The sequence below is a fragment of the Solanum tuberosum genome, unplaced genomic scaffold, assembly GCF_000226075.1.
Source record: "Solanum tuberosum cultivar DM 1-3 516 R44 unplaced genomic scaffold, SolTub_3.0 scf00154, whole genome shotgun sequence".
In the NCBI taxonomy this organism is placed as follows: Eukaryota; Viridiplantae; Streptophyta; class Magnoliopsida; order Solanales; family Solanaceae; genus Solanum; species Solanum tuberosum.
In genome coordinates, this window is record NW_006239079.1 from 219,806 (window position 1) to 239,120 (window position 19,315).

General features: G+C 33.7%; 5 protein-coding genes across 5 annotated transcripts; 2 read left to right on the plus strand and 3 right to left on the minus strand.

The window, feature by feature from the left end:
* Window positions 1-3,897: 3,897 nt before the first annotated feature.
* On the plus strand, window positions 3,898-4,986 carry LOC102592141 (uncharacterized). The gene is made up of 3 exons (XM_006353231.1): window positions 3,898-4,049; window positions 4,142-4,468; window positions 4,555-4,986. The coding sequence occupies exons 1-3, from the start codon at window positions 3,974-3,976 to the stop codon at window positions 4,704-4,706; spliced, it is 555 nt and encodes a 184-aa protein (XP_006353293.1). The 5' UTR covers window positions 3,898-3,973; the 3' UTR covers window positions 4,707-4,986.
* Window positions 4,987-7,177: 2,191 nt separating this feature from the next.
* On the minus strand, window positions 7,178-8,008 carry LOC102592817 (uncharacterized). Its single transcript, XM_006353233.2, has 3 exons — window positions 7,802-8,008; window positions 7,573-7,721; window positions 7,178-7,496 (listed from the first exon to the last, which is right to left on the minus strand). The coding sequence occupies exons 1-3, from the start codon at window positions 7,916-7,918 to the stop codon at window positions 7,454-7,456; spliced, it is 309 nt and encodes a 102-aa protein (XP_006353295.1). The 5' UTR covers window positions 7,919-8,008; the 3' UTR covers window positions 7,178-7,453.
* Window positions 8,009-8,341: 333 nt separating this feature from the next.
* LOC107061653 (pentatricopeptide repeat-containing protein At4g25270, chloroplastic) lies at window positions 8,342-11,341 on the plus strand. Its single transcript, XM_015311281.1, has 2 exons — window positions 8,342-10,261; window positions 11,234-11,341. The coding sequence occupies exon 1, from the start codon at window positions 8,577-8,579 to the stop codon at window positions 10,203-10,205; it is 1,629 nt and encodes a 542-aa protein (XP_015166767.1). The 5' UTR covers window positions 8,342-8,576; the 3' UTR covers window positions 10,206-10,261; window positions 11,234-11,341.
* Window positions 10,421-13,214, minus strand: LOC102592477 (uncharacterized). Its single transcript, XM_015311282.1, has 4 exons — window positions 12,705-13,214; window positions 11,979-12,031; window positions 11,339-11,506; window positions 10,421-10,886 (listed from the first exon to the last, which is right to left on the minus strand). Exons 1-4 carry the CDS (start codon window positions 13,092-13,094, stop codon window positions 10,649-10,651), a joined length of 849 nt encoding a protein of 282 aa, XP_015166768.1. The 5' UTR covers window positions 13,095-13,214; the 3' UTR covers window positions 10,421-10,648.
* Window positions 13,215-14,632: 1,418 nt separating this feature from the next.
* Window positions 14,633-15,034, minus strand: LOC107061642 (uncharacterized mitochondrial protein AtMg00810-like). The gene has a single exon (XM_015311264.1). The coding sequence runs from the start codon at window positions 15,032-15,034 to the stop codon at window positions 14,633-14,635; it is 402 nt and encodes a 133-aa protein (XP_015166750.1).
* Between the last annotated feature and the right edge of the window lie 4,281 nt (window positions 15,035-19,315).

Below are 19,315 nucleotides of genomic sequence, written 5' to 3' on the forward strand. Positions count from 1 at the left end.
TCACTGTAAAGTGTTCTCAATCTGCCAATTGTTTGTTCCTAAAAAGCCATTGATACCACTCCAATGCTTCCCCATCGAGATACAATGACGCGAGAGATAACTTATACTTTTCTATGACTTTATAGAATTCAAAGTAGTGTTCAGCCTGGAAAATCCATGCCTTTGGATTATCACCACAGAACCGTCCAAAGTTTATGGATGCATACTTATGACGAAACATTGGTGGTGCCAGAGACAAATCTCTATTCTGATCATACATCAGAACTTTATTTTGGGGCCTAACAGTTGCAATTTTTCCAACCAACCCCTGTAATATTGAACGAATTTCAAACATCTCTTTTGACCACAAATCCTTCCTGGGGTTAATCGAATCATAAGGAGTTCGTAATTTTTGGTCCTCCATTGAAGACCTCTGGATGAAAGCATCAATGAAACAAACTCGATTTCCAATACAAACATTGATATATATTGTTATCACTGAATACAAGTTACAACGTATAATACGCTCAACAAAGTAATAACATGCTAACTAAGGAGAGATTAACATAGAAGAAGGTAACTAGAAGGAGATGAAATGCTCAACAAATTACATGCTAACTAAGGAGAGATTAACATAGAAGAAGGATCGACATAGAGACGCAAGACTATACTATTAATGAGTGACTTTTTTCGGTTATTGTTAATAGGGTCGACATTTATGAACTTAATGGTTTTTATGATTTCTATAAGGTATTGACGTTTATCATGTTTAAAGTATTTTGAATTTTGATTGTTATCATTTTAAATTTTTTAAAATATATTTAAAAATATTGCTTAGGGAAAACTACAATATTTTGCAACTTTTTCGATTGCAGTTAACTAAGGCGACACTTATGAACTATATGATGTGACGTCTCTATTATGTCTAAAGTTTTTTGAATTTTAGCTAATGTTTTTTCAATATTTCAATTTATATTAAAATATATATATAATTTAAATTTATTAGGTATAATAATCAATGAAATTACTTAATTAAAATCATATTAATAACAATTCTTCAATTAAGGAAAAATGGTATATGACAAAACCTCAACTGTTGCAACAAAATATAATTGGGAAAGACATCAGAGCGTTGCATATGTTGATTGGTACAAATTAGACATTTTTCATGATGCTATAAATTTACCTATTTTCTATAAAAGTTTCCCATGGAAAAAAATAATAATAAGGAAACATTATATTTGAAAGGGAAGGATAAAAATATCAAAAAAGAAATCAATTTATGCTATGAAATAGTCAAAGCTATCAGATTTGGGTCATTATGGTGAACATAATTTTTCCTAATACTATAATAGTAAACTTTTGCTAAATGGATATATTGACTTGTCAAATACATTATATGTCTTCATTTGTGCTTGTACTTTGCTTTTTGATATACAATTATTTATTTAAAAAATTTATTTAATAAATTAATATTATTTTAAAAAATAGTATACTACACATGATTTTGACATATATGCGCAACGCACGTAATTAAAGTGAAGGGATACTTAGAGGGAGGGGATATCTGATTTTCCACCTTAGTATTTTCAATTTTGGTGAAGTGGGACAAAAGTTGAACAAGAAAATTACACATTTATATATGTACAAAACAATCAGTAAGCCTATTTCAATTACTAAAAGTTGCACTTCAATGATCTATGCCCCAACACAAATAATAAAGAAACTAACAACAACCAATTTTTATTTTCTCTGTTTTTATTTGTTCATAATTTCAAAAATATATTTTTATGTTTATTTGTAATATTTTAACAAAGCAGAAAAAAAATATTATTTTTTTCATGTTTTAATCTTATCATTATTTTGATAAGTTGAAATGTGACATGTAAAAATGAATCGAGGGAATAATTTACTAGCCAATTTTATTTTTGAAAGAAAAAAAAATAGGAGTAAAGAATTTAGTATGGGCGTAAATGACGGGGCAGAACTCAAGTAGTTTATGTTTTGCAATTTGCAGATTGCTAGTTAATTCCATGAACAAAAAAGTCAGAAAAGAAAATTCTAAATGGCCTAAATGCTCTGACAAATTACTCAGAGACTTGACTAGTTCCGTTAGTTTTTATTGACTATCGATCTTACTAATCACTATATGGAGTATAAAATAATTCTACTCCTTCTGTCCCTAATTACTTGATATATTGAATTTATCATTTTACATCTATTAATTATGAAGTGGATGAATTGAAAATTTAAGATTTTCAAGAAATTCTACATTTTTCAAAGTAAAAAATTGAGGGTATAATAGAGAATTTTTTTGTCCTTTCTTGATTTGTCAAAATGAACAAGTAATTAAGGACAACTAAAAAAGAAAAAATGGACAAGTAATTAGGGACAGAGAGAGTAGCTAGTTAAACAAAGTGCTTAGGATTTAGGAAAACATCGAATTGTCACAACTCACAACTAATCAGAAGCAATTAGTTAAACGTCATTTGTAATTGTGACATTGAACCACTGAACAGGTAACAGAATACCCAAACTTTCACTGGACAATTCAACACATATACAGTCAAAAGTAGGAGTCCGGAGCAAAAAAATCGTGTTTTCAAAGCAAATAAACCAAAATGAAGTAGTCATAGTAAGTGAATTGTTGAATTTTTTACTAAGACAGAGTTTGGATTAGCTTAAAAGTTTGTCAAATATTTTTTAAGTCAGTTTTTGACTTCTGAAAATGTTTAACAAATATAAAAATAACTTAAAATAAGTTAGGAAGTGTTTGACAAGGTTAAAAATAAGTTAAAAACCAAAAGTAGGTATTTCCTACTTCTTATTTCTTGACTTAAAAGTCATTTAAGTTTGACTTTTTATTTTTGACTTAAAAGCTACTTTTTTTAAGGCAATTAAAAATACAATAATAACGTTCTTCCAATTTTACCTTTTTATATAAAAGGAGATTTTTACATAATGCAGAAATTACTATAGAGCTACAACTTGTTCAAGGTATTTATTAAGGCTAAATTAGTAAAAATACATCTTACTTTCTAGGAATGAATGAGTTTTCTTAAGGGTGTACATAAACTAAAAGTACCACTTATTTAGAAATGGAGGAAGTACTATTTGTGTATATACATTAATCCTAAAACTAATATTCCCTCTGTTGCATTTTACTTGCTATTTACATCAAATAGATATTTTACTTGTTCATTCTAGTAAATCATGAGAGTTTTGGTACTTCTTTCTCATACAACCCTCATGAGTCTTTTGGTGTGAGGTATAAGATATAATAATTTCAGAATAAAATGTACGATTATTTTATCTTGTGTTTGATTGGAGATATTGTTTAGTCCTTGAATTATTTATCCCATCATCCAGATAATTAATTTCAAGATAACTTGTTTCCAATCAAATGACCCTTTAGTATTAAATAACTATATAAAATATTAGTAGTTAAATTTAGCATTCTAAATATTATTATAAAGTTAATTTAGTAAAATATACATCTAATTAAAATTTTCTTAAGAGTTATGTTAGATCAAAATGATCAAGTAATATGAAACCATGGAAGGATTACTCTGCATCAGCCTATTAAAAGTTAACGTGTGTCATAAACCTTTGCACAATCAGTTGAAAGTTAAATCCTTTTTCACAAACATATCTTCTTCTTTCTTCTATAGAAACAGAAAAGTGGACAAGTATGAGTGCAAGAAAATTCACTTTTCAACATCAAATAAGCCTAAATGTGTGGAATTTCTATAACCAAGACGGCCACTGATGGCGGAGTCTTTTGACCACTAACTACTTTCTTCTCTAATTAATAAAATGTTGACACCGTCAATTGATCAAATAGTAATTCATACACATACTAGTACTAGTTTCTCAAATTGCATGAAAAATCTGCCTCTATAAATAGTTATTTGAAGTAGTTCTAAGCAAAAACAAAAAAAAACATAAACTTGCAAGGCAATAGAGTTGATAAGCAAGTTAACAAGTTATCATAATGGCTTCATTACATAGCTTGAACACTTTAGCCATTGTTGCTTTCGCACTTGCTTTCTTGGTACAAGTCACTTTAGGTAAGTCATTTTTATTCTTCATGGATTTTAATTAATTTCATCAGTGTAATTTAACTTGTTATAACATGTTATGTGTGCGTAACCATATGCAGGGGACATTGCGTGCGAGAATTTGAATGAAGACTCTTGTGCATTTGCAATATCGAGCACGGGTAAGCGTTGTGTTTTAGAGAAACATCTTCGTAGGAGTGGTGAAGAAGTATATATATGCCGAACATCAGAAATTGAGGCTGATAAACTCAAGGATTGGATTGAAACTGATGAATGCATTGGGGAGTGTGGCGTCGATAGAAATGCCCTTGGCATTTCTTCTGACGCTCTGCTTGAGTCTCGCTTTACTAGCAAGCTCTGTTCCTCTGCTTGCTACAACAACTGTCCTAACATTATTGATCTCTATTTCAATCTTGCTGCTGGTGAAGGTATTTACTTATCATACGTCTATAATTTAAATGATTTAATTATATATAACGTGATGATTAATGGGTATGACTTTGATTGGGTATAGGTGTATATCTACCCAAGTTATGTGCAGAGCAAAAGGGAAATGGACGTCGTGAAATGGCTGAGATTAGAAGCTCGGGATTTGTTGCACCAGCACCGGAATCAGAAGTGAAGCCCCTCAATTTCATGATTGCTCCGGCAATGCCTCCCTTCTAAATTCGATAAAGCTTATTACATTTAGCACTATAAGTATACAATGGCTTTTAGTTACAAGTGGTAAAATAAAATAAGGACTCTGGGTTAGCCCAGTTGATAGCGTATATTTGTATCGTTGTATGGTTTGTTAAATTTCAGTAGTATTTCACAAGGCAGGTGGAGAAATGCTTCAGAGATCTACAAATGCATTCACCCTGCTCGGCCTATTTCAATCTTTTATTATAATGGAGTATTGATAATGTTTATTAGCAATGGGGTACTTTATTGGTTTTTGTTTTTAGTTCCATTTGTGCAAAACTTGATCTTGTTGCTTTAGAACCATTACCGAACGAGAGTGAATGAAGTGAGTTAAGGACAGAAGTTGTGGCACCGAGCTGGTTATATTGAAGTTATATCTAAATCCAAATGAGCCTTTTGAAAACTAAACATCATTGAATCGTGAAGGTTCGATTCTCCCTATTGTAATCCTTTCCCACTTTCCCTACCCACAATTGTTTTAGGTGAAATCTTTTTCATTTTCCAAATCCTATCCTAGGTGTCACAAGCTAAAAGCCTTAGTAGCCACTGCAACTCATGCACCTTAGATTCCATTCCATTTCTAAAAGAACTCCATTTCTAACTAATAGAATATATATACAATAATTCTTTTTGTTTGTTCAATTCTAATTTGACATAAAGCTCAAGAAAATAAATTAAATATAATTAGATAATGTGACTAATTATAAATCACGATATAGAAGACTCTAGAAACAGTTTACATAATTTATTTACTTTCTTTATTTTTCAAGTTTATTTATCTTATTTTCATTTAGTTTGTTGTATACTTGAAAATCACATAAAAAATACTATAAATCACGATAACTAATAATTTAAAATATTTAATAAACATAAAAAAATTAATTGATTCCCGAAATTCTATCGATGTCACATAAATTGGAAAAAAAAAAGTAACACATATTATTTGAAAATGACGTAATATTTTCTTTTATAAATTACTATGATTAACAACTTGGAATATTTAAATGCATATAAAGAAATCGATTGACTCTTGAAATTTCATATGTGCCACGTAAATTAGGACACTGAAAATACTATATATTATTTGAAAATTATGTAAAATATTATAAATCACAATAATTAACAATTTCAAATATTTAAATATAATATAAAAATTTGAACGACTCTTGTGCTGGCACGAGTGCCTATGTCTAGTACTACTAATAAGAGCCTTACAAGTTAAACATGTGTCAGAAATCTATCAGTTGAAAGTTAAATCCCTTTGGAAAACATATTTTTTTCTATAGAAACCGAAAAGTGGACAAGTATGAGCAGCGGCGGAGCCACCTTATCATCACGGAACCCCCTTTCAAGGAAAATTATATTATTTTTATATGGTTAAAATAATTTTTTAGGTATATATAATAAATGTTGAATCACCTTCGGCTATTTCGAGTGTCTAGTTCTTCAGATATTGAACCCCTTATTGAAAATTCTGACTCCGCCACTGAGTATGAGTGCAAGAAAATTCACTTTTTCAACTAAACCTAAATATGTGGAATTTCTAAACCAAGACGGCCACTGTTGGCGAAGTCTTTTGACCACTAACTACTTTCTTCTCTAATTAATAAAATGTTGACATCGTCAATTGATCAAACAGTAATTCATACACATACTACTACTAGTTTCTCAAATTGCATGAAAATCTGCCTCTATAAATAGCTAGGATTTCTTATCACTTCCATTATGTAGTTCTAAGTAAAATCAAAAAGAAACAAACTTGCAAGGCAATAGAGTTGATAAGCCAAGTATTTATAAGTTAACAAGTTATCATAATGGCTTCATTATATAACTTGAACACTTTAGCCATTGTTGCTTTCGCACTTGCTTTCTTGGTACAAGTCAGTCTAGGTAAGTCATCTTTATTCTTAGGAGTGGTGAAGAAGTATATATATGCCAAACATCAGAAATTGAGGCTGATAAACTCAAGGATTGGATTGAAACTGATGAATGCATTGGTGGGTGTGGCGTCGATAGAAATGCCCTTAATTTCATGATTGCTCCAGCAATGCCTCCCTTCTAAATTTGAGAAAGCTTATTACGTTTAGCACTATAAGTATACAATGGCTTTTAGTTACTAGTGGCAAAATAAAATAAGGACTCTGGGTTTGGCCCAGTTGATAGCATATATTTGTATCGTTGTGTGGTTTGTTAAATTTCAGTAGTATTTCACAAGGCAGGTGGAGAAATGCTTCAGAGATCTACAAATGCATTCACCCTGCTCGGCCTATTTCAATCTTTTATTATAATGGAGTATTGATAATGTTTATTAGCAATGGGGTACTTTATTGGTTTTTGTTTTTATTTCCATTTGTGCAAAACTTGATCTTGTTGCTTTAAAACCGCTACCGAGAGCGAATGAAGTGAGTAAGCACAGAACAAGCTAATAAGTAGAAATTGTAGCAACGAGCCACTAAGGAATGACTGTGTTGTGAAGTTATATCAAAATCCAAATGAACCTTTTGAAAAATAAACATCGTCCTTAATAAAAATGTTTGCTCAAGAATTACACCTCTGAATTGGAAAATCTTAGTTGCTCAGTTGGTTGGCTACTAAATTGGATTCGATTCTTCACCTTATAATCTTTTCCCATTTCCCGTACCCACAATTTTTGAAGAAAAAAAAAACACATCCGGATTCCAAATGTTGGCATTGTCGTTTTATCAAACAGGTAGAGTGCATTTTAGCTCTTATACCCGTCCATCTCCCAAACAATTGAGACATCGCTGTATCCTGCAAAATCCTCAAAATCTCATTCTTAGAATAATTCAAAAAAAACTATGAGAAGTTGAAATGGAAGTGAACTCACTTGTTCCCCTCGCAAGTAGGACAAACACATGGATTTACAAATACAGGATCATGAAGGGGTGACCATTTTATTGTACCATTTGCCTTGCAAAGCTTACATTTATAAAATCCTTTTCCTCTACAATACAAACAAAGCTTCCCAAACTTTTCCTGCCACACAAAATCAAAGAAGATGAAAATCTGAAAATGGGATTTTTGAAAAATAGATATATTACCCTGCAATTATTTACCTTATTGATTAAGGCTTTACGGCGAAGAACTGAAGTGGTGAGTGCAGAGATAGAGATAGCTCCACCAAGAAGAACAATGGAGCCTGTTGCTAACGTGCGCAGGAGTGGCGGAATCATTTGGTCCCTTCGTTTCACCGGTGATAATTTGATTTCACATGTAATCCCCTTTTTCCTACCTTACATAATAAAAAAATAATTAACTTAAAAAGGATTCATTTTAACTTATACTGATGAACACTTCCTATTTTACTTTAGAATAGTTTGAATCTCCTTATTTTGAACGGGCGAAAATAGATATTTAAACTTACATAAAATTGGAAAAGTATATATATGTCTTATGACAATTCACGTGAAATACACTTAGCTTGTTTTGTATAAAGTCACATAGGATACATATATTTACTTGTTCAACTTTATACAACTATTTACTTTTGGCATAAATATATTTGAGACCAAGTTAAAAAGTACAATTATATACTTATTAATTTATATTCTTTCTTAATTTAATACTATCAAAAATTGTCCTATGGTAAAGGTTTTAGCCTGTGCTCACCCGAAGTCATCCAAAATGGAACTCACTCTACTACTAAAATTCAAGATATTTCTTTTAAATAATACTAGAAAAAGAGTCAGTCTCTTCCTAAAGTGAATTCAAATTAGTGAATATATTCAAGTAACATATATAATTCATACATACACATTGAGGGCATAGGACTCTTCTCAGTTGCTTTTTCCATGATTCTTCACTAATTCACTTGAGCAGAAAATACTGCAAATGGAGACAATGGCTCTAACATTGCAGCAAAACATTACCATTAGCATGAACTTCAGATCGCCGCATCATCACTCTGCAAAATCCACACACCCAACTTTCTCTTTTACAAATGAAAACACAAAAAACCAGAAACTTCATATGGAAAACCCAAAAAGCCGCCGCATCAGTCTGCAAAAATCAGGCCAAACCCAGCTGCTTTCCAATCAGAAAATCCCACCCAAAACTAAACTCGAAGCTCTTGAAACTGTCATTAGGAATTTAGAAGTCACTGTGAAAAATGGCACTGATATTTACGACCCACAAATCTTTGCTTCCCTTTTAGAAACATGCTTTCAATTGCAGGCAATTGATCATGGTATCCGTGTTCATAACCTCATTCCCGAGAAGCTTTTACGTAAAAACGTGGGTATTTCATCGAAGCTGATTAGACTTTACGCGTGCAGTGGACAAACTCAGAAGGCCCATCAACTGTTTGATAAAATGCCTAAAAGAAATAACTCTGCATTTCCTTGGAATTCGATTATATCAGGATATGCTGAGAAGGGTTTGTTTGAAGATGCGTTAGCCATGTATTTTCAGATGGTGGAAGAGGGTGTGGAGCCTGATTGTTACACATTCCCACGTGCATTGAAGGCTTGTGGAGGTGTTGGGTTGATTCATGTAGGAGAGGAAGTTCATCGGCATGTGATTCGTCGTGGATTTGGAAGTAATGGGTTTATTCTAAATGCACTTGTTGATATGTATTCAAAATGTGGTGATATTGTTAAGGCTCAAAAACTCTTTGATCAAATTGGGACAAAGGATTTGGTTTCTTGGAATTCAATGCTCATTGGATACATGAGGCATGAGCTCGTAACTAAGGCGTTAAACCTGTTTCGTCTTATGATACGTGATGGAATAGAACCTGACTCTGTTTCTATATCAGCATTACTTGTGGCCAGAATACCTTTCTCAATTGGGAAACAAATTCATGGATGGGTTCTTCGTCGAGGGACTAATCATGAATTGTCCATCGTTAACTCATTGGTTGATTTCTATGCAGAGCAAAAAAAGTTGAAGCAAGTGAGATGGTTGTTTGAAAATATGCATGAACGGGATGTAGTGTCATGGAATTCAGTCATTTCAGCTCACTGTAAGCATCCTGAAGCCCTATTGTACTTTGAGAAGATGGTGAAATCTGGTGACCTACCGGACAGTGTCACATTTGTGTCTTTGTTGTCGGCATGTGCTCATTTAGGGAAACTAGAGGACGCGGAGAGGCTGTTTAGAATTATGCAAGAGAGGTATGATATTAGTCCAAGGATGGAACATTATAGTTGTATGGTAAATCTATATGGGAGGTTAGGATTGATAGACAAAGCTTTTAATGTTGTAATGAAGAGAATGGAATTCGAAGCTGGACCAACAGTTTGGGGTGCATTGTTATATGCGTGCTACAGACATGGCAATGTTAAAATAGGAGAGGTAGCTGCTCAACATCTGTTCGAGTTGGAGCCAGATAATGACCATAATTTTGAGCTTTTGATGAAGATTTATAAGAATGCTGGTCTAATAGAGGATGTACAGAGAATAAAGCTAATGATGATAGAACGAGGATTGGATTCTCCGATACCATATGAAAGACGTTGAAGCTTCTTAAAACGACATTTTGTCAATGATTTTGCGGATACACAATACTCCCTACTGTATGTATTTCTTTACATTTGCACCACATTCTTTGGTTTTCTTAATAATTTGTCTTCTTCAATGTGCTTATTTTCTTAAATTTAGTCAATGAAAAGTTAGCCAAAAATTTTACCATAATTCGACCCCAGTCATCCACAAGATTTAACAAGAGAATTAGATCTTGTTAAGGTATTTGATATGAGGATAGAACAGCAGAGCAGCTAAGTAACTCTGAAGATAGAGGGAATATTTACAAGATTCATAAAATACTCTTCCCTGAAGATCAAATGCCATAGGTTTGTACACCTTATATATATTAATTTGCAGAATTCTAATTTTCCTCAGGTATTTTGGAATGACTAATTTGATAAGGAACTGTTAAAAAGACTTGAATCGAAATTTCTGTTTCAATGAATGTAAGTTGATTCAGGTGAGACCTGTTTAACCATAAGAACTCGTCTTCTTCGACCAATCCAAGTTGTCTTCCATGGAGCATCACTTGAAACTACTATATAACCTGCATTTGTATACAATTGTCGAGCACCAAAATCATCCTCATAAGCCCGAAGGACTAGATATTCAAAACTCCAAAATCTTGCAAGAACATCACAGGCCTTGAGCAAAGCAGTTGCAACTTTCCGCCTCCTACAGTTAATCAACATTCCAATGTGTCAAATCAAATACCATTTGACAGCAAAAGGTAGACATAACTCATCTGTACATCATTTATAACATAGGATCACCATCTATGTTCGCAAGTGGAATATGACGAATAATGTTTTGTTAAAGAATTTTATTTCCTGAATCATCTTGCTAGTGTTTGGTTGAAAAGGTCTGATAGAGGAATGGGTTTTTTTCTGTTCAGTGACTATTATTATGAAGTAGCAGTAGAGCGATTATGTTATTAAAGGACTTGAATCTTGAATGATGTTAGTTATATTTCCCAGATCTGTTTAAGATGTTCTCTTGATAATTCAAGACATTTTTAACAGCTGGAAATAATGAACATAAACAAATGATTGTATAACAAAAAGTATTTTGCGCCATGTCAAAGAAAGCATCAATTCACTTTAATGGACAAGTATTAAATCTTGGACCTGAAGTTGTTCAATACAGCGATCCCAGAAATATAGATATATTCTGTTGCTCCCGGAAGAAACTGAAGAACATCAGTATCTCTATACACTGTAGCATCAACGACTCCTACAAGATCTTGTTCTACCTCAGGAGTGTCAGTTGAGGCCTCCGCAACTAAACATGCATACCTGTTTAGTCAAGAATTTCAGAAAGTTGAACTGAACTTGATGACTATTTTCATTTTTAGAACAAGAACAACACTGATCTAGTTGGAGTAGTGTAACTATAGGTTGGTTATCTATTCGAAATTTTGTAAAAACATTGAATTAGTTTGAGCTTGATTAGAAATGAAGGAAACCATCATAACTCAAATATAGTCCATTTGCAATAATCTAATTTCTTTAGACCTTCTTGCAGAATACAATATTGTACATATAAGACTAGAGTCCATCAAGACAAATTCAGAATTACCATAGCAGAGAATGAAGTTATGTTATTATTTTTGCCTGCATTAATTAAACAATCGCAATGCACTTAGATTTTCTTGTTTAGGACTGAAGCATAGTTTAATACACCTAGATTTTCTTATCAACAAGGTAACGATATACTCCACAGAAAAGAAAATAAAGATGCAACCTCATTCCTAAGTTCGATTTTTACCTGTCTGGTGGAGAATTCTTCAGTCTGTAAAGTAGTCCTGAAAGTACTTCAGCCTACATAATCATAATTCTCACTTTATTATGTTGATAAAAATAGCACTAATGCATGAATAATAACAGATAGAACAGTGCTGGTGGGATTATAGAATAACAGATAGAAAATACAGCCAAATTCATTTCCTAATAACAGATATATGAAACTGAAACAAATATATGATCTTCATTCTTCTTCTCATTTTCAAATTGCATGCCCCCATCTGTTTTCTAGAAAGATCATCATCAACAACAACAAATCCAGTATAGTTCCAAATGTGGGTCTGAGAAGGGTAGAGTGTACGTAAATCTTACTACTAGAAAGACTGTTTCCAAAAGACTCTCCGATCATAGCAGCTAACACAAGAGGGGCAACAACCATAACAAACTAATGTGATAACTAAAGCACAATGAATAACGAGGAATAACAAAGGTCCTAAGATAAGCCAGCTACGAGACAAATGCTACTACCAGTGGTACAAAATAAGAATCGAGAAACAGATACAATGCATCAATCTATCCTGCTGGGAAGTGAGACAATGCTCAACTACCTACAATCCTAATCCGCAACCTCCATAAATACAAAATAATGCAGAAAACAGTACAAACAGAGTTCAAAGACAGAAAAATCAAGAACAGGATATTGGGCAGAACAAATTATTGAAAAATAGAAACAGCTAGAAAAATGAAGAACCTGAAAGAATTGAAAGAATAAATCATTGAAGATAAGAAGAGGTTCATAAAAGGCTTCAGCTTGAACAGCAGCAACATTCCTCATTTCTTGTTCAGTCTCAATCATTCTTCTCACTTTCCATCCATTTTCATTCACAAAACATCCCACTTCATTTTCTCCTCTTTGTTTTCCCTCTGAATTGATTAACCCCACTTCTAATTCCCTCGTTGTTATTGATGAAACTGGAAATGAACTGCTGCAACATTGTGGCATCTGCAATCTTTTTTTCCAATTACGAATTCCTTTGCCTTTGTCTCTGTTAATTGAAATACATTGTAGGCCTCTGCATTTCCAAGAAACATCTTTCTTCAATCTTGTTTGAAAATGCGGTTGCCATTGACATTGTGCCATTTTTTTTCACCTTCCGCTCACTGATTTCTCATCACTGTCAAAAGAGAAACAGAAGAAAAACTTTTCTTTCTTTTTTGTAAATTGTGATTTTTTGTGGTTGATTGATACTCTCTTCTTATTCTCTTTTGTCTTGTTTCACATACTTCAAAATTTTATTTTATTTTTGAGTCAGAAATATTACATAATGATAATTGATAGCAATAACAATAATAATATACTTATTCTAATATTAGAAATTTGGAGAATTTAGTGTGTACAATAGATTTTATGTAGAGAAATTATTTTTGATATACCGTTGGTTATATTTTTATCGATAGATGTTAGATAAATTGGATTAAAAATGAAATGATCATAGTATTAATTAACCAAATAAATATAAATAAACTTCTAGTTTTAATCTTGAAGAAAAAATATTGTTAAATTCTTCCATTCTCCGTTAAGTACCATCCAACTTCTATCTTTAAACGTTTTGGCTTTTACTATGAAAAATAAAAAAGGATGAGAATTAAATGACAATTTTTAATTTTATTTTTGTACACCTAAAAGTTTCACTTTTATAAATCTGAAAAATTATTCTAATCAATTTATTTTATACTGAACCATAAAAGATAATTTCCAGGTAAGTTTTGTGGCTATAGATCCACTAGTGGATTCTGTTCATAACGACAAAATACAAGAACATTTTTGAATGGTTCTAAACTCATGACGTTTGTACCTTAAATTCATGTCCACTTGGATAATATTTAGCCTAACACGTGTCCACTCTTTGGTGCTGGATATTGTGCTCTATCTAGGACCATTGGGCCATAGATTTTGGTAGCACTTTGAGGCATTTTGGCATTTGGTTAGAAAATTTAGGGAAAAGAGTAAAAATATCCCTCTAACTTTGTTTTATTGATTTACTATGTGAAAGGAAAAAAAAGAGAAGAAGAATAGGATGAAGGATTTTCCCGGTGTATTCTCTGTACAAAAAATGTGTTTAAATAATACAATGAGAATCTACTTCTAACAAACTTCTACAACTGTCCTATGCTAATTGGCTAATCTGTAACAAACATGTAATTACAATTTTCATAAAAACAAAATAAGGAAAACTAATATTTACAAATTAATATTATGGAACATTCTGGATGAAAGAGCAGATGATGATCACGTGTCTCATTTAAATCAAAATTTCTTTCCAATTTTACACTTCACCTTCTCTTTTCTGGTGACTGAATGTGATATTCCAACATCCCCCCTCAAATTGGAGGGGGAGGAACGAACACCCAATTTGTCCAAGGGAAGACGATGAGAGGAACTGGGTAAAGGTTTCGTAAAAAGGTCGGCAATTTGTGAAGAGGAAGGAGGAAAAGAGAGGGAAATGAGTCCTGTGAGATACTGTTGCCGGACAAAATGGCAATCCAAATCAACATGCTTGGTCCGTTCATGAAAGATTGGATTTTTAGCAATGTGAATTGCAGCCTGACTGTCGGAATGAAGGGAAATGGGTAGAGTAGGAGGAAGAGAGAGATCAGAGAGGAGTCGGACAAGCCAAGTCAATTCTGCAACAACACGCCGCATGGATCTGTATCAGCCTCTGCAGAGGAAAGTGAAATAGAAGTTTGTTTCTTCGATTTCCAAGAAATAGGACTACCCCCAAGATTGATGTAGAAACCACTCACTGACCGGCGAGAGTCGGGGAATGTAGCCCAATCGGAGTCGCAAAAAGCCAGCAAAGTGAAAGATGGGGAAGAATTGAGAAAAATTCCTAAGCCTGGATCGGAAAGGAGATAACGCAGAACATTGTGGGCAGCTGAAAGATGTGCCTGGTGAGGTTGTTGCATATATTGGCTAAGGTATTGGACAGAAAAAGAAATATCGGGTCTAGTGTGAGTTAAAAAATTCAGTTGTCCAATCAAACGGCGATAAACAGTGGCATCTGGAAGAGGAGAGCCCATATTGGCATGTAGCTTGTGAGTGGGATCTAAGGGTGAAGGAGCAGGTTTGAGGCCAAGACAATTGTATTCCGACAAAAGCTCTAGTACAAACTTACGTTGATTGAGTATCAAACCATGAGGCTCCCTGATGACCTCAATACCCAAAAATAATGCAAGTCCCCTAAATCCTTGATTTTAAATTTAGAATCCAAAAAACAATTTGAGGGCATCTAATTCTGCTTTGTCGTTGCCAGTAAGAAGAATGTCATCCATGTAGACAGCTAAAAATGAAACAGAAGAATCATGGCATTTTTATAACAAGGAATAATCGTTTAAAGAATGAGTAAAACCCTTAAATTTGAGTGTTACTGTCAAACGAGCATACCATTGTCCCGAAGCTTGCTTCAAGCCGTAAAGAGACTTCTTCAGTCAACAAAATTTAGTAGGATCAGTGACTTCCAAACCTACTGGAAACTTCATATAAACTTCCTCATCTAATTCACCATGAAGAAAAACGTTGTTAACGTCTAATTGGTATAAACCCCGGCCCTTCTTAATTGCAATAGCAAGCACACAACGTATAGTAGTAATCTTCACAACAGGACTAAAGGTCTCGGTAAAATCAACCCCTTCTTTTTGAATGTCGCCTCGAATAACCAAACGAGCCTTAAGTCGTTCAACACTACCTGATGAGTTCAATTTAACTTTGTAAACCCATTTTGTAGGTAAGGCTTTCTTACCAGCAGGCAATGAAACCACTTCCCAAGTGTCATTAGTGATCAAAGCATCAAGTTCTTTAGTCATAGCATTTCTCCAACTTGGGTATGAAATAGCTTGGGAAAAAGAAGTAGGCTCTGTGACATGGGATAAAGAGGTGATGTAATCTTGATTGGATTGAGACAAGGCGGAAAAAGCAAAAGGAGAAACATGAGTAGGAGAAGAAAAGCAAATATCAGAAACATTAGAGAGATAAACACTATTGCAAATGTAATCCTCTAGGTAAGCAGGAGTCTTGACAGACCTAGTGGACTTCTTGAGAACAATAGGATTTGGAGGAGAAACTGAAAGTGGAGAAGTAGGAATAGGAGATTCAGGTAGGAGATCATGGATGTTAGGAGCACTAGAAAAGTTAGGATCAATAGGATGTGAATGATTGGTAGGAAAAACATAGTCATAGGATGCAGAAGTAATAGGAGTATTAAGAGGAAAAATGGAAACATGAGGTTGAATTGTGGCAAAAGGATATATATCTTCAAAGAACTTAACATTTCTGGAAACAAAATGCTTCTGAGAATGCAAAGACATCAACTTGTATCATTTCTTGCCAAAAGGATACCCAAGAAAGAGACAAGGTTCAGCCCTGGGTGCTAACCTAGATCTACCTTGCGTAGCAGTAAAACCAAAAACAAGACATCTGAAACATTTCAAATGAGAGTATGTAGGAGGATGCTGAAACAGTCTTTCATAAGGAGTCTTGAAAGAAAATAATTTAGTAGGACATCTGTTAGTGAGATAAGTTGTCGCCATAAGAGCATCACCCCAAAATTTATGAGGATTATGAGATTGAAACAAAAGAGCCCTACATATTTCTAATAAATGTTTGTGTTTTCTTTCAACTACACCATTTTGTTGTGGTGTGGCTACACAAGAGGTTTGATGGATTATCCCTTGAGAAGATAGAAATTTAGAATTCTCTTGACTGGACCCCAATTCCCAAGCATTATCTGATCTAATGACTTTAACCTTTTTGTTGAATTGTCTCTCAATCATAGCAAGAAAAGATTTGAGCATAGGAAAAACATTGCTTTGAGTGGAAAGTAAAAATGTCCAGGTACCTCTACTAAAATCATCTACAATGGTCAAAAAAATACTTAAAATCATCATAAATAGGTGTTTGAAAAGGCCCCCAAGTATCAATATAAATTAAGTCAAAAATTTGTTTAGATGCAATGTGACTGCTAGGAAAAGGGAGTTTGTGTTGCTTCGCCAAGGGACAAACAAAACAAGGAACAGAGAATTTAGAACAAAGTGAAACTGAAATTTCATTAATGTGTTGGATATTTGAAAGGGGTATATGCCCTAATCTTACATGCCATAACTTGCTCTTAATATCAGAAAAAGAAATACAAGATAAACTGGATGTAACATCCTTTGAGGAATGAAAACTAGAGCTAGCATTTGTAGAGGGAAGATCTGGAAGACTAGTCTTGAGAAGATAGAGACCATTCTGACTTTCACCAAAGGATCATTGGCCTCTTCATTGAAGGGCCCTGCATGAAACAATGAGAAGATATGAAAATTAACATATTAGAAAGTTGTTTGCATAATTTATGGGCAGACAAAAGATTGAAGTGAAAACTAGGTACAAACAACACATTGTGAATAATTAGATTAGGGGAAAGCTAGACAGATCCTGAGTAAGAAACTTTGACTTTCTGAGAATTAGGAAGATTGACATAAATAGGCTTAGACAGAGGCTTGAAATAGAAGAAGAAATCCTTATTATAACTCATGTGCTCTGTTGCACCTGAATCTATAATCCAAGTTTGTTTAGTGTAGCCCTTAGAATCAACATGTAAATTTAAGGAAAATGGACTAGAGCATAAAGTTATACCAACACAATTAACAGAAGTTATGACCTTAGAATTATTGGTGCCTTGATCATTATTTTTCACATGTTGAAGCATTTGCATCACCTGAGCTAACTATTCTGCAGTGAGTAACTTTGCCTGATCAGTAGACACTATATCACTCGTGAAAGAATCTCCAAAAACATCATTAGAGGTCACTGCATTTCTCTGAACAGAACTCTGAGAAGTCCTCTGCCTAGTGAATTTAAAATTTGTTGGAAACCCATGCAACCTATAACATTTCTCAATAAGATGCCCTGGTTTCTTACAATACTTGCATAAGAGAGAAGACTTCTTGTCTCATAAGATCCTCTTTGTGCCCTAAAATCATTAAAGAAAGACCTTTGTCCAACATTGGCTTGGTTAGCAACAACAAAAGAAGAAGATTCACCAGGGAATTTTGGTGTATTCTGAACCTCTCTTTGTTTTTCTTCCTGGATTAAGAGTGCAATGCATTTGAAATAGAGGGTAAAGGTGAAATTATCAAGATATTACCTTTGGGAGCACAATAAGAGTCATTGAGACCCATTAGAAACTGAACTAAACGCTCACCCTGCTTGGCTTTAATATTCTTCTCGTTTGCTCCACAGGTACAATCACAAGGACAAAAGTTGAAGGTGTCCAAAGTATCCAACTCATTCCAGAGTCGTTTGATTTTGGTGTAGTAACCAGCAATATTAGATGACCCTTGAACCAGGTCACTAAGTTCCTTTTGGAGCTGAAAGAGTCGTGGACCAGAACTCTGTCCAAACCTATCTTCCAATTCTGCCCAGATATCAGTAGAGTAATAGATAACACTTTCAGAAATTTCGAGAGAGAGAGAATTCAATAACCAGGAGATTACCATGTTGTTAGATCTGGACCAAGCTCTGTGAAGATCTGTTCCAGCTTCAGGTTCTTTGGTGGATCCATCAATAAACCCAGATTTGTTCTTCGCGGTTAAGGCTATCCACATGCCTCGTTTGCCATCAAATATTGTGTTCACCAACAAGGTACCTGGAGAATCAGAATGAGATATGAAAAAAGGGTGAGCCGGATTAATTAGCTCAATGGGAGGTGCATTAGCAGTTGGAAGAAGGCTTCGAGTCCTAGTAGAAGTAGGCATTGGATTATCTTGATCACCCATGAGAAATTAGAAGAAAAATGTTGAGGGTTTATATCAGTAGAGTCTATGCTCTGATACCATGAAAGGAAAAAAATGAGAAGAAGAATAGGATGAAGGATTTTCCCTATGTATTCTCTGTACAAAAATGTGTTTAAATAATACATTGAGAATCTACTTCTAACAAACTTCTACAGTTGTCCTATGCTAATTGGCTAATCTGTAACAAACATGTAATTACAATTTTCATAAAAACAAAATAAGGAAAACTAATATTTACAAATTAATATTATGGAACCTTCTGGATGGAAGAGCAGATGATGATCATGTGTCTCATTTAAATCAAAGTTCCTTTCCAATTTTACTCTTTGCCTTCTCTTTTCTAGTGACTGAATTTTCCAGCGGGTTGTTTTCTTATGATATTCCCACACTATGTCTTCATCGTTATAATGAAGTTATTCTTACCCCAACTGTTATTAATTTCATCATATGTGCCCCTCAATTGGATGGAAAGCCCCAAATCAACTAAAATTACTCAATTTTAACCGGATCAGTACCACTTAATCATTA

Bases quoted from the DNA above. Each gene is read 5' to 3' on its own strand.
- LOC102592141 (XM_006353231.1), top strand. From the start codon at position 3,974: ATGGCTTCATTACATAGCTTGAACACTTTAGCCATTGTTGCTTTCGCA. The intron at 4,050-4,141 runs GTAAGTCATTTT...AACCATATGCAG, and splicing joins CTTGGTACAAGTCACTTTAG to GGGACATTGCGTGCGAGAAT. The intron at 4,469-4,554 runs GTATTTACTTAT...GATTGGGTATAG, and splicing joins CAATCTTGCTGCTGGTGAAG to GTGTATATCTACCCAAGTTA.
- LOC102592817 (XM_006353233.2), bottom strand. From the start codon at position 7,918: ATGATTCCGCCACTCCTGCGCACGTTAGCAACAGGCTCCATTGTTCTT. The intron at 7,722-7,801 runs GTAAATAATTGC...TTTGTGTGGCAG, and splicing joins GTAAAGCCTTAATCAATAAG to GAAAAGTTTGGGAAGCTTTG. The intron at 7,497-7,572 runs GTGAGTTCACTT...AGGATTTTGCAG, and splicing joins CCTACTTGCGAGGGGAACAA to GATACAGCGATGTCTCAATT.
- LOC102592477 (XM_015311282.1), bottom strand. From the start codon at position 13,094: ATGGCACAATGTCAATGGCAACCGCATTTTCAAACAAGATTGAAGAAA. The intron at 11,507-11,978 runs GTAAAAATCGAA...TTGACTAAACAG, and splicing joins AAGAATTCTCCACCAGACAG to GTATGCATGTTTAGTTGCGG. The intron at 10,887-11,338 runs GTCCAAGATTTA...GATTAACTGTAG, and splicing joins GCTGTATTGAACAACTTCAG to GAGGCGGAAAGTTGCAACTG.
- LOC107061642 (XM_015311264.1), bottom strand. From the start codon at position 15,034: ATGGGCTCTCCTCTTCCAGATGCCACTGTTTATCGCCGTTTGATTGGA.
- LOC107061653 (XM_015311281.1), top strand. From the start codon at position 8,577: ATGGAGACAATGGCTCTAACATTGCAGCAAAACATTACCATTAGCATG.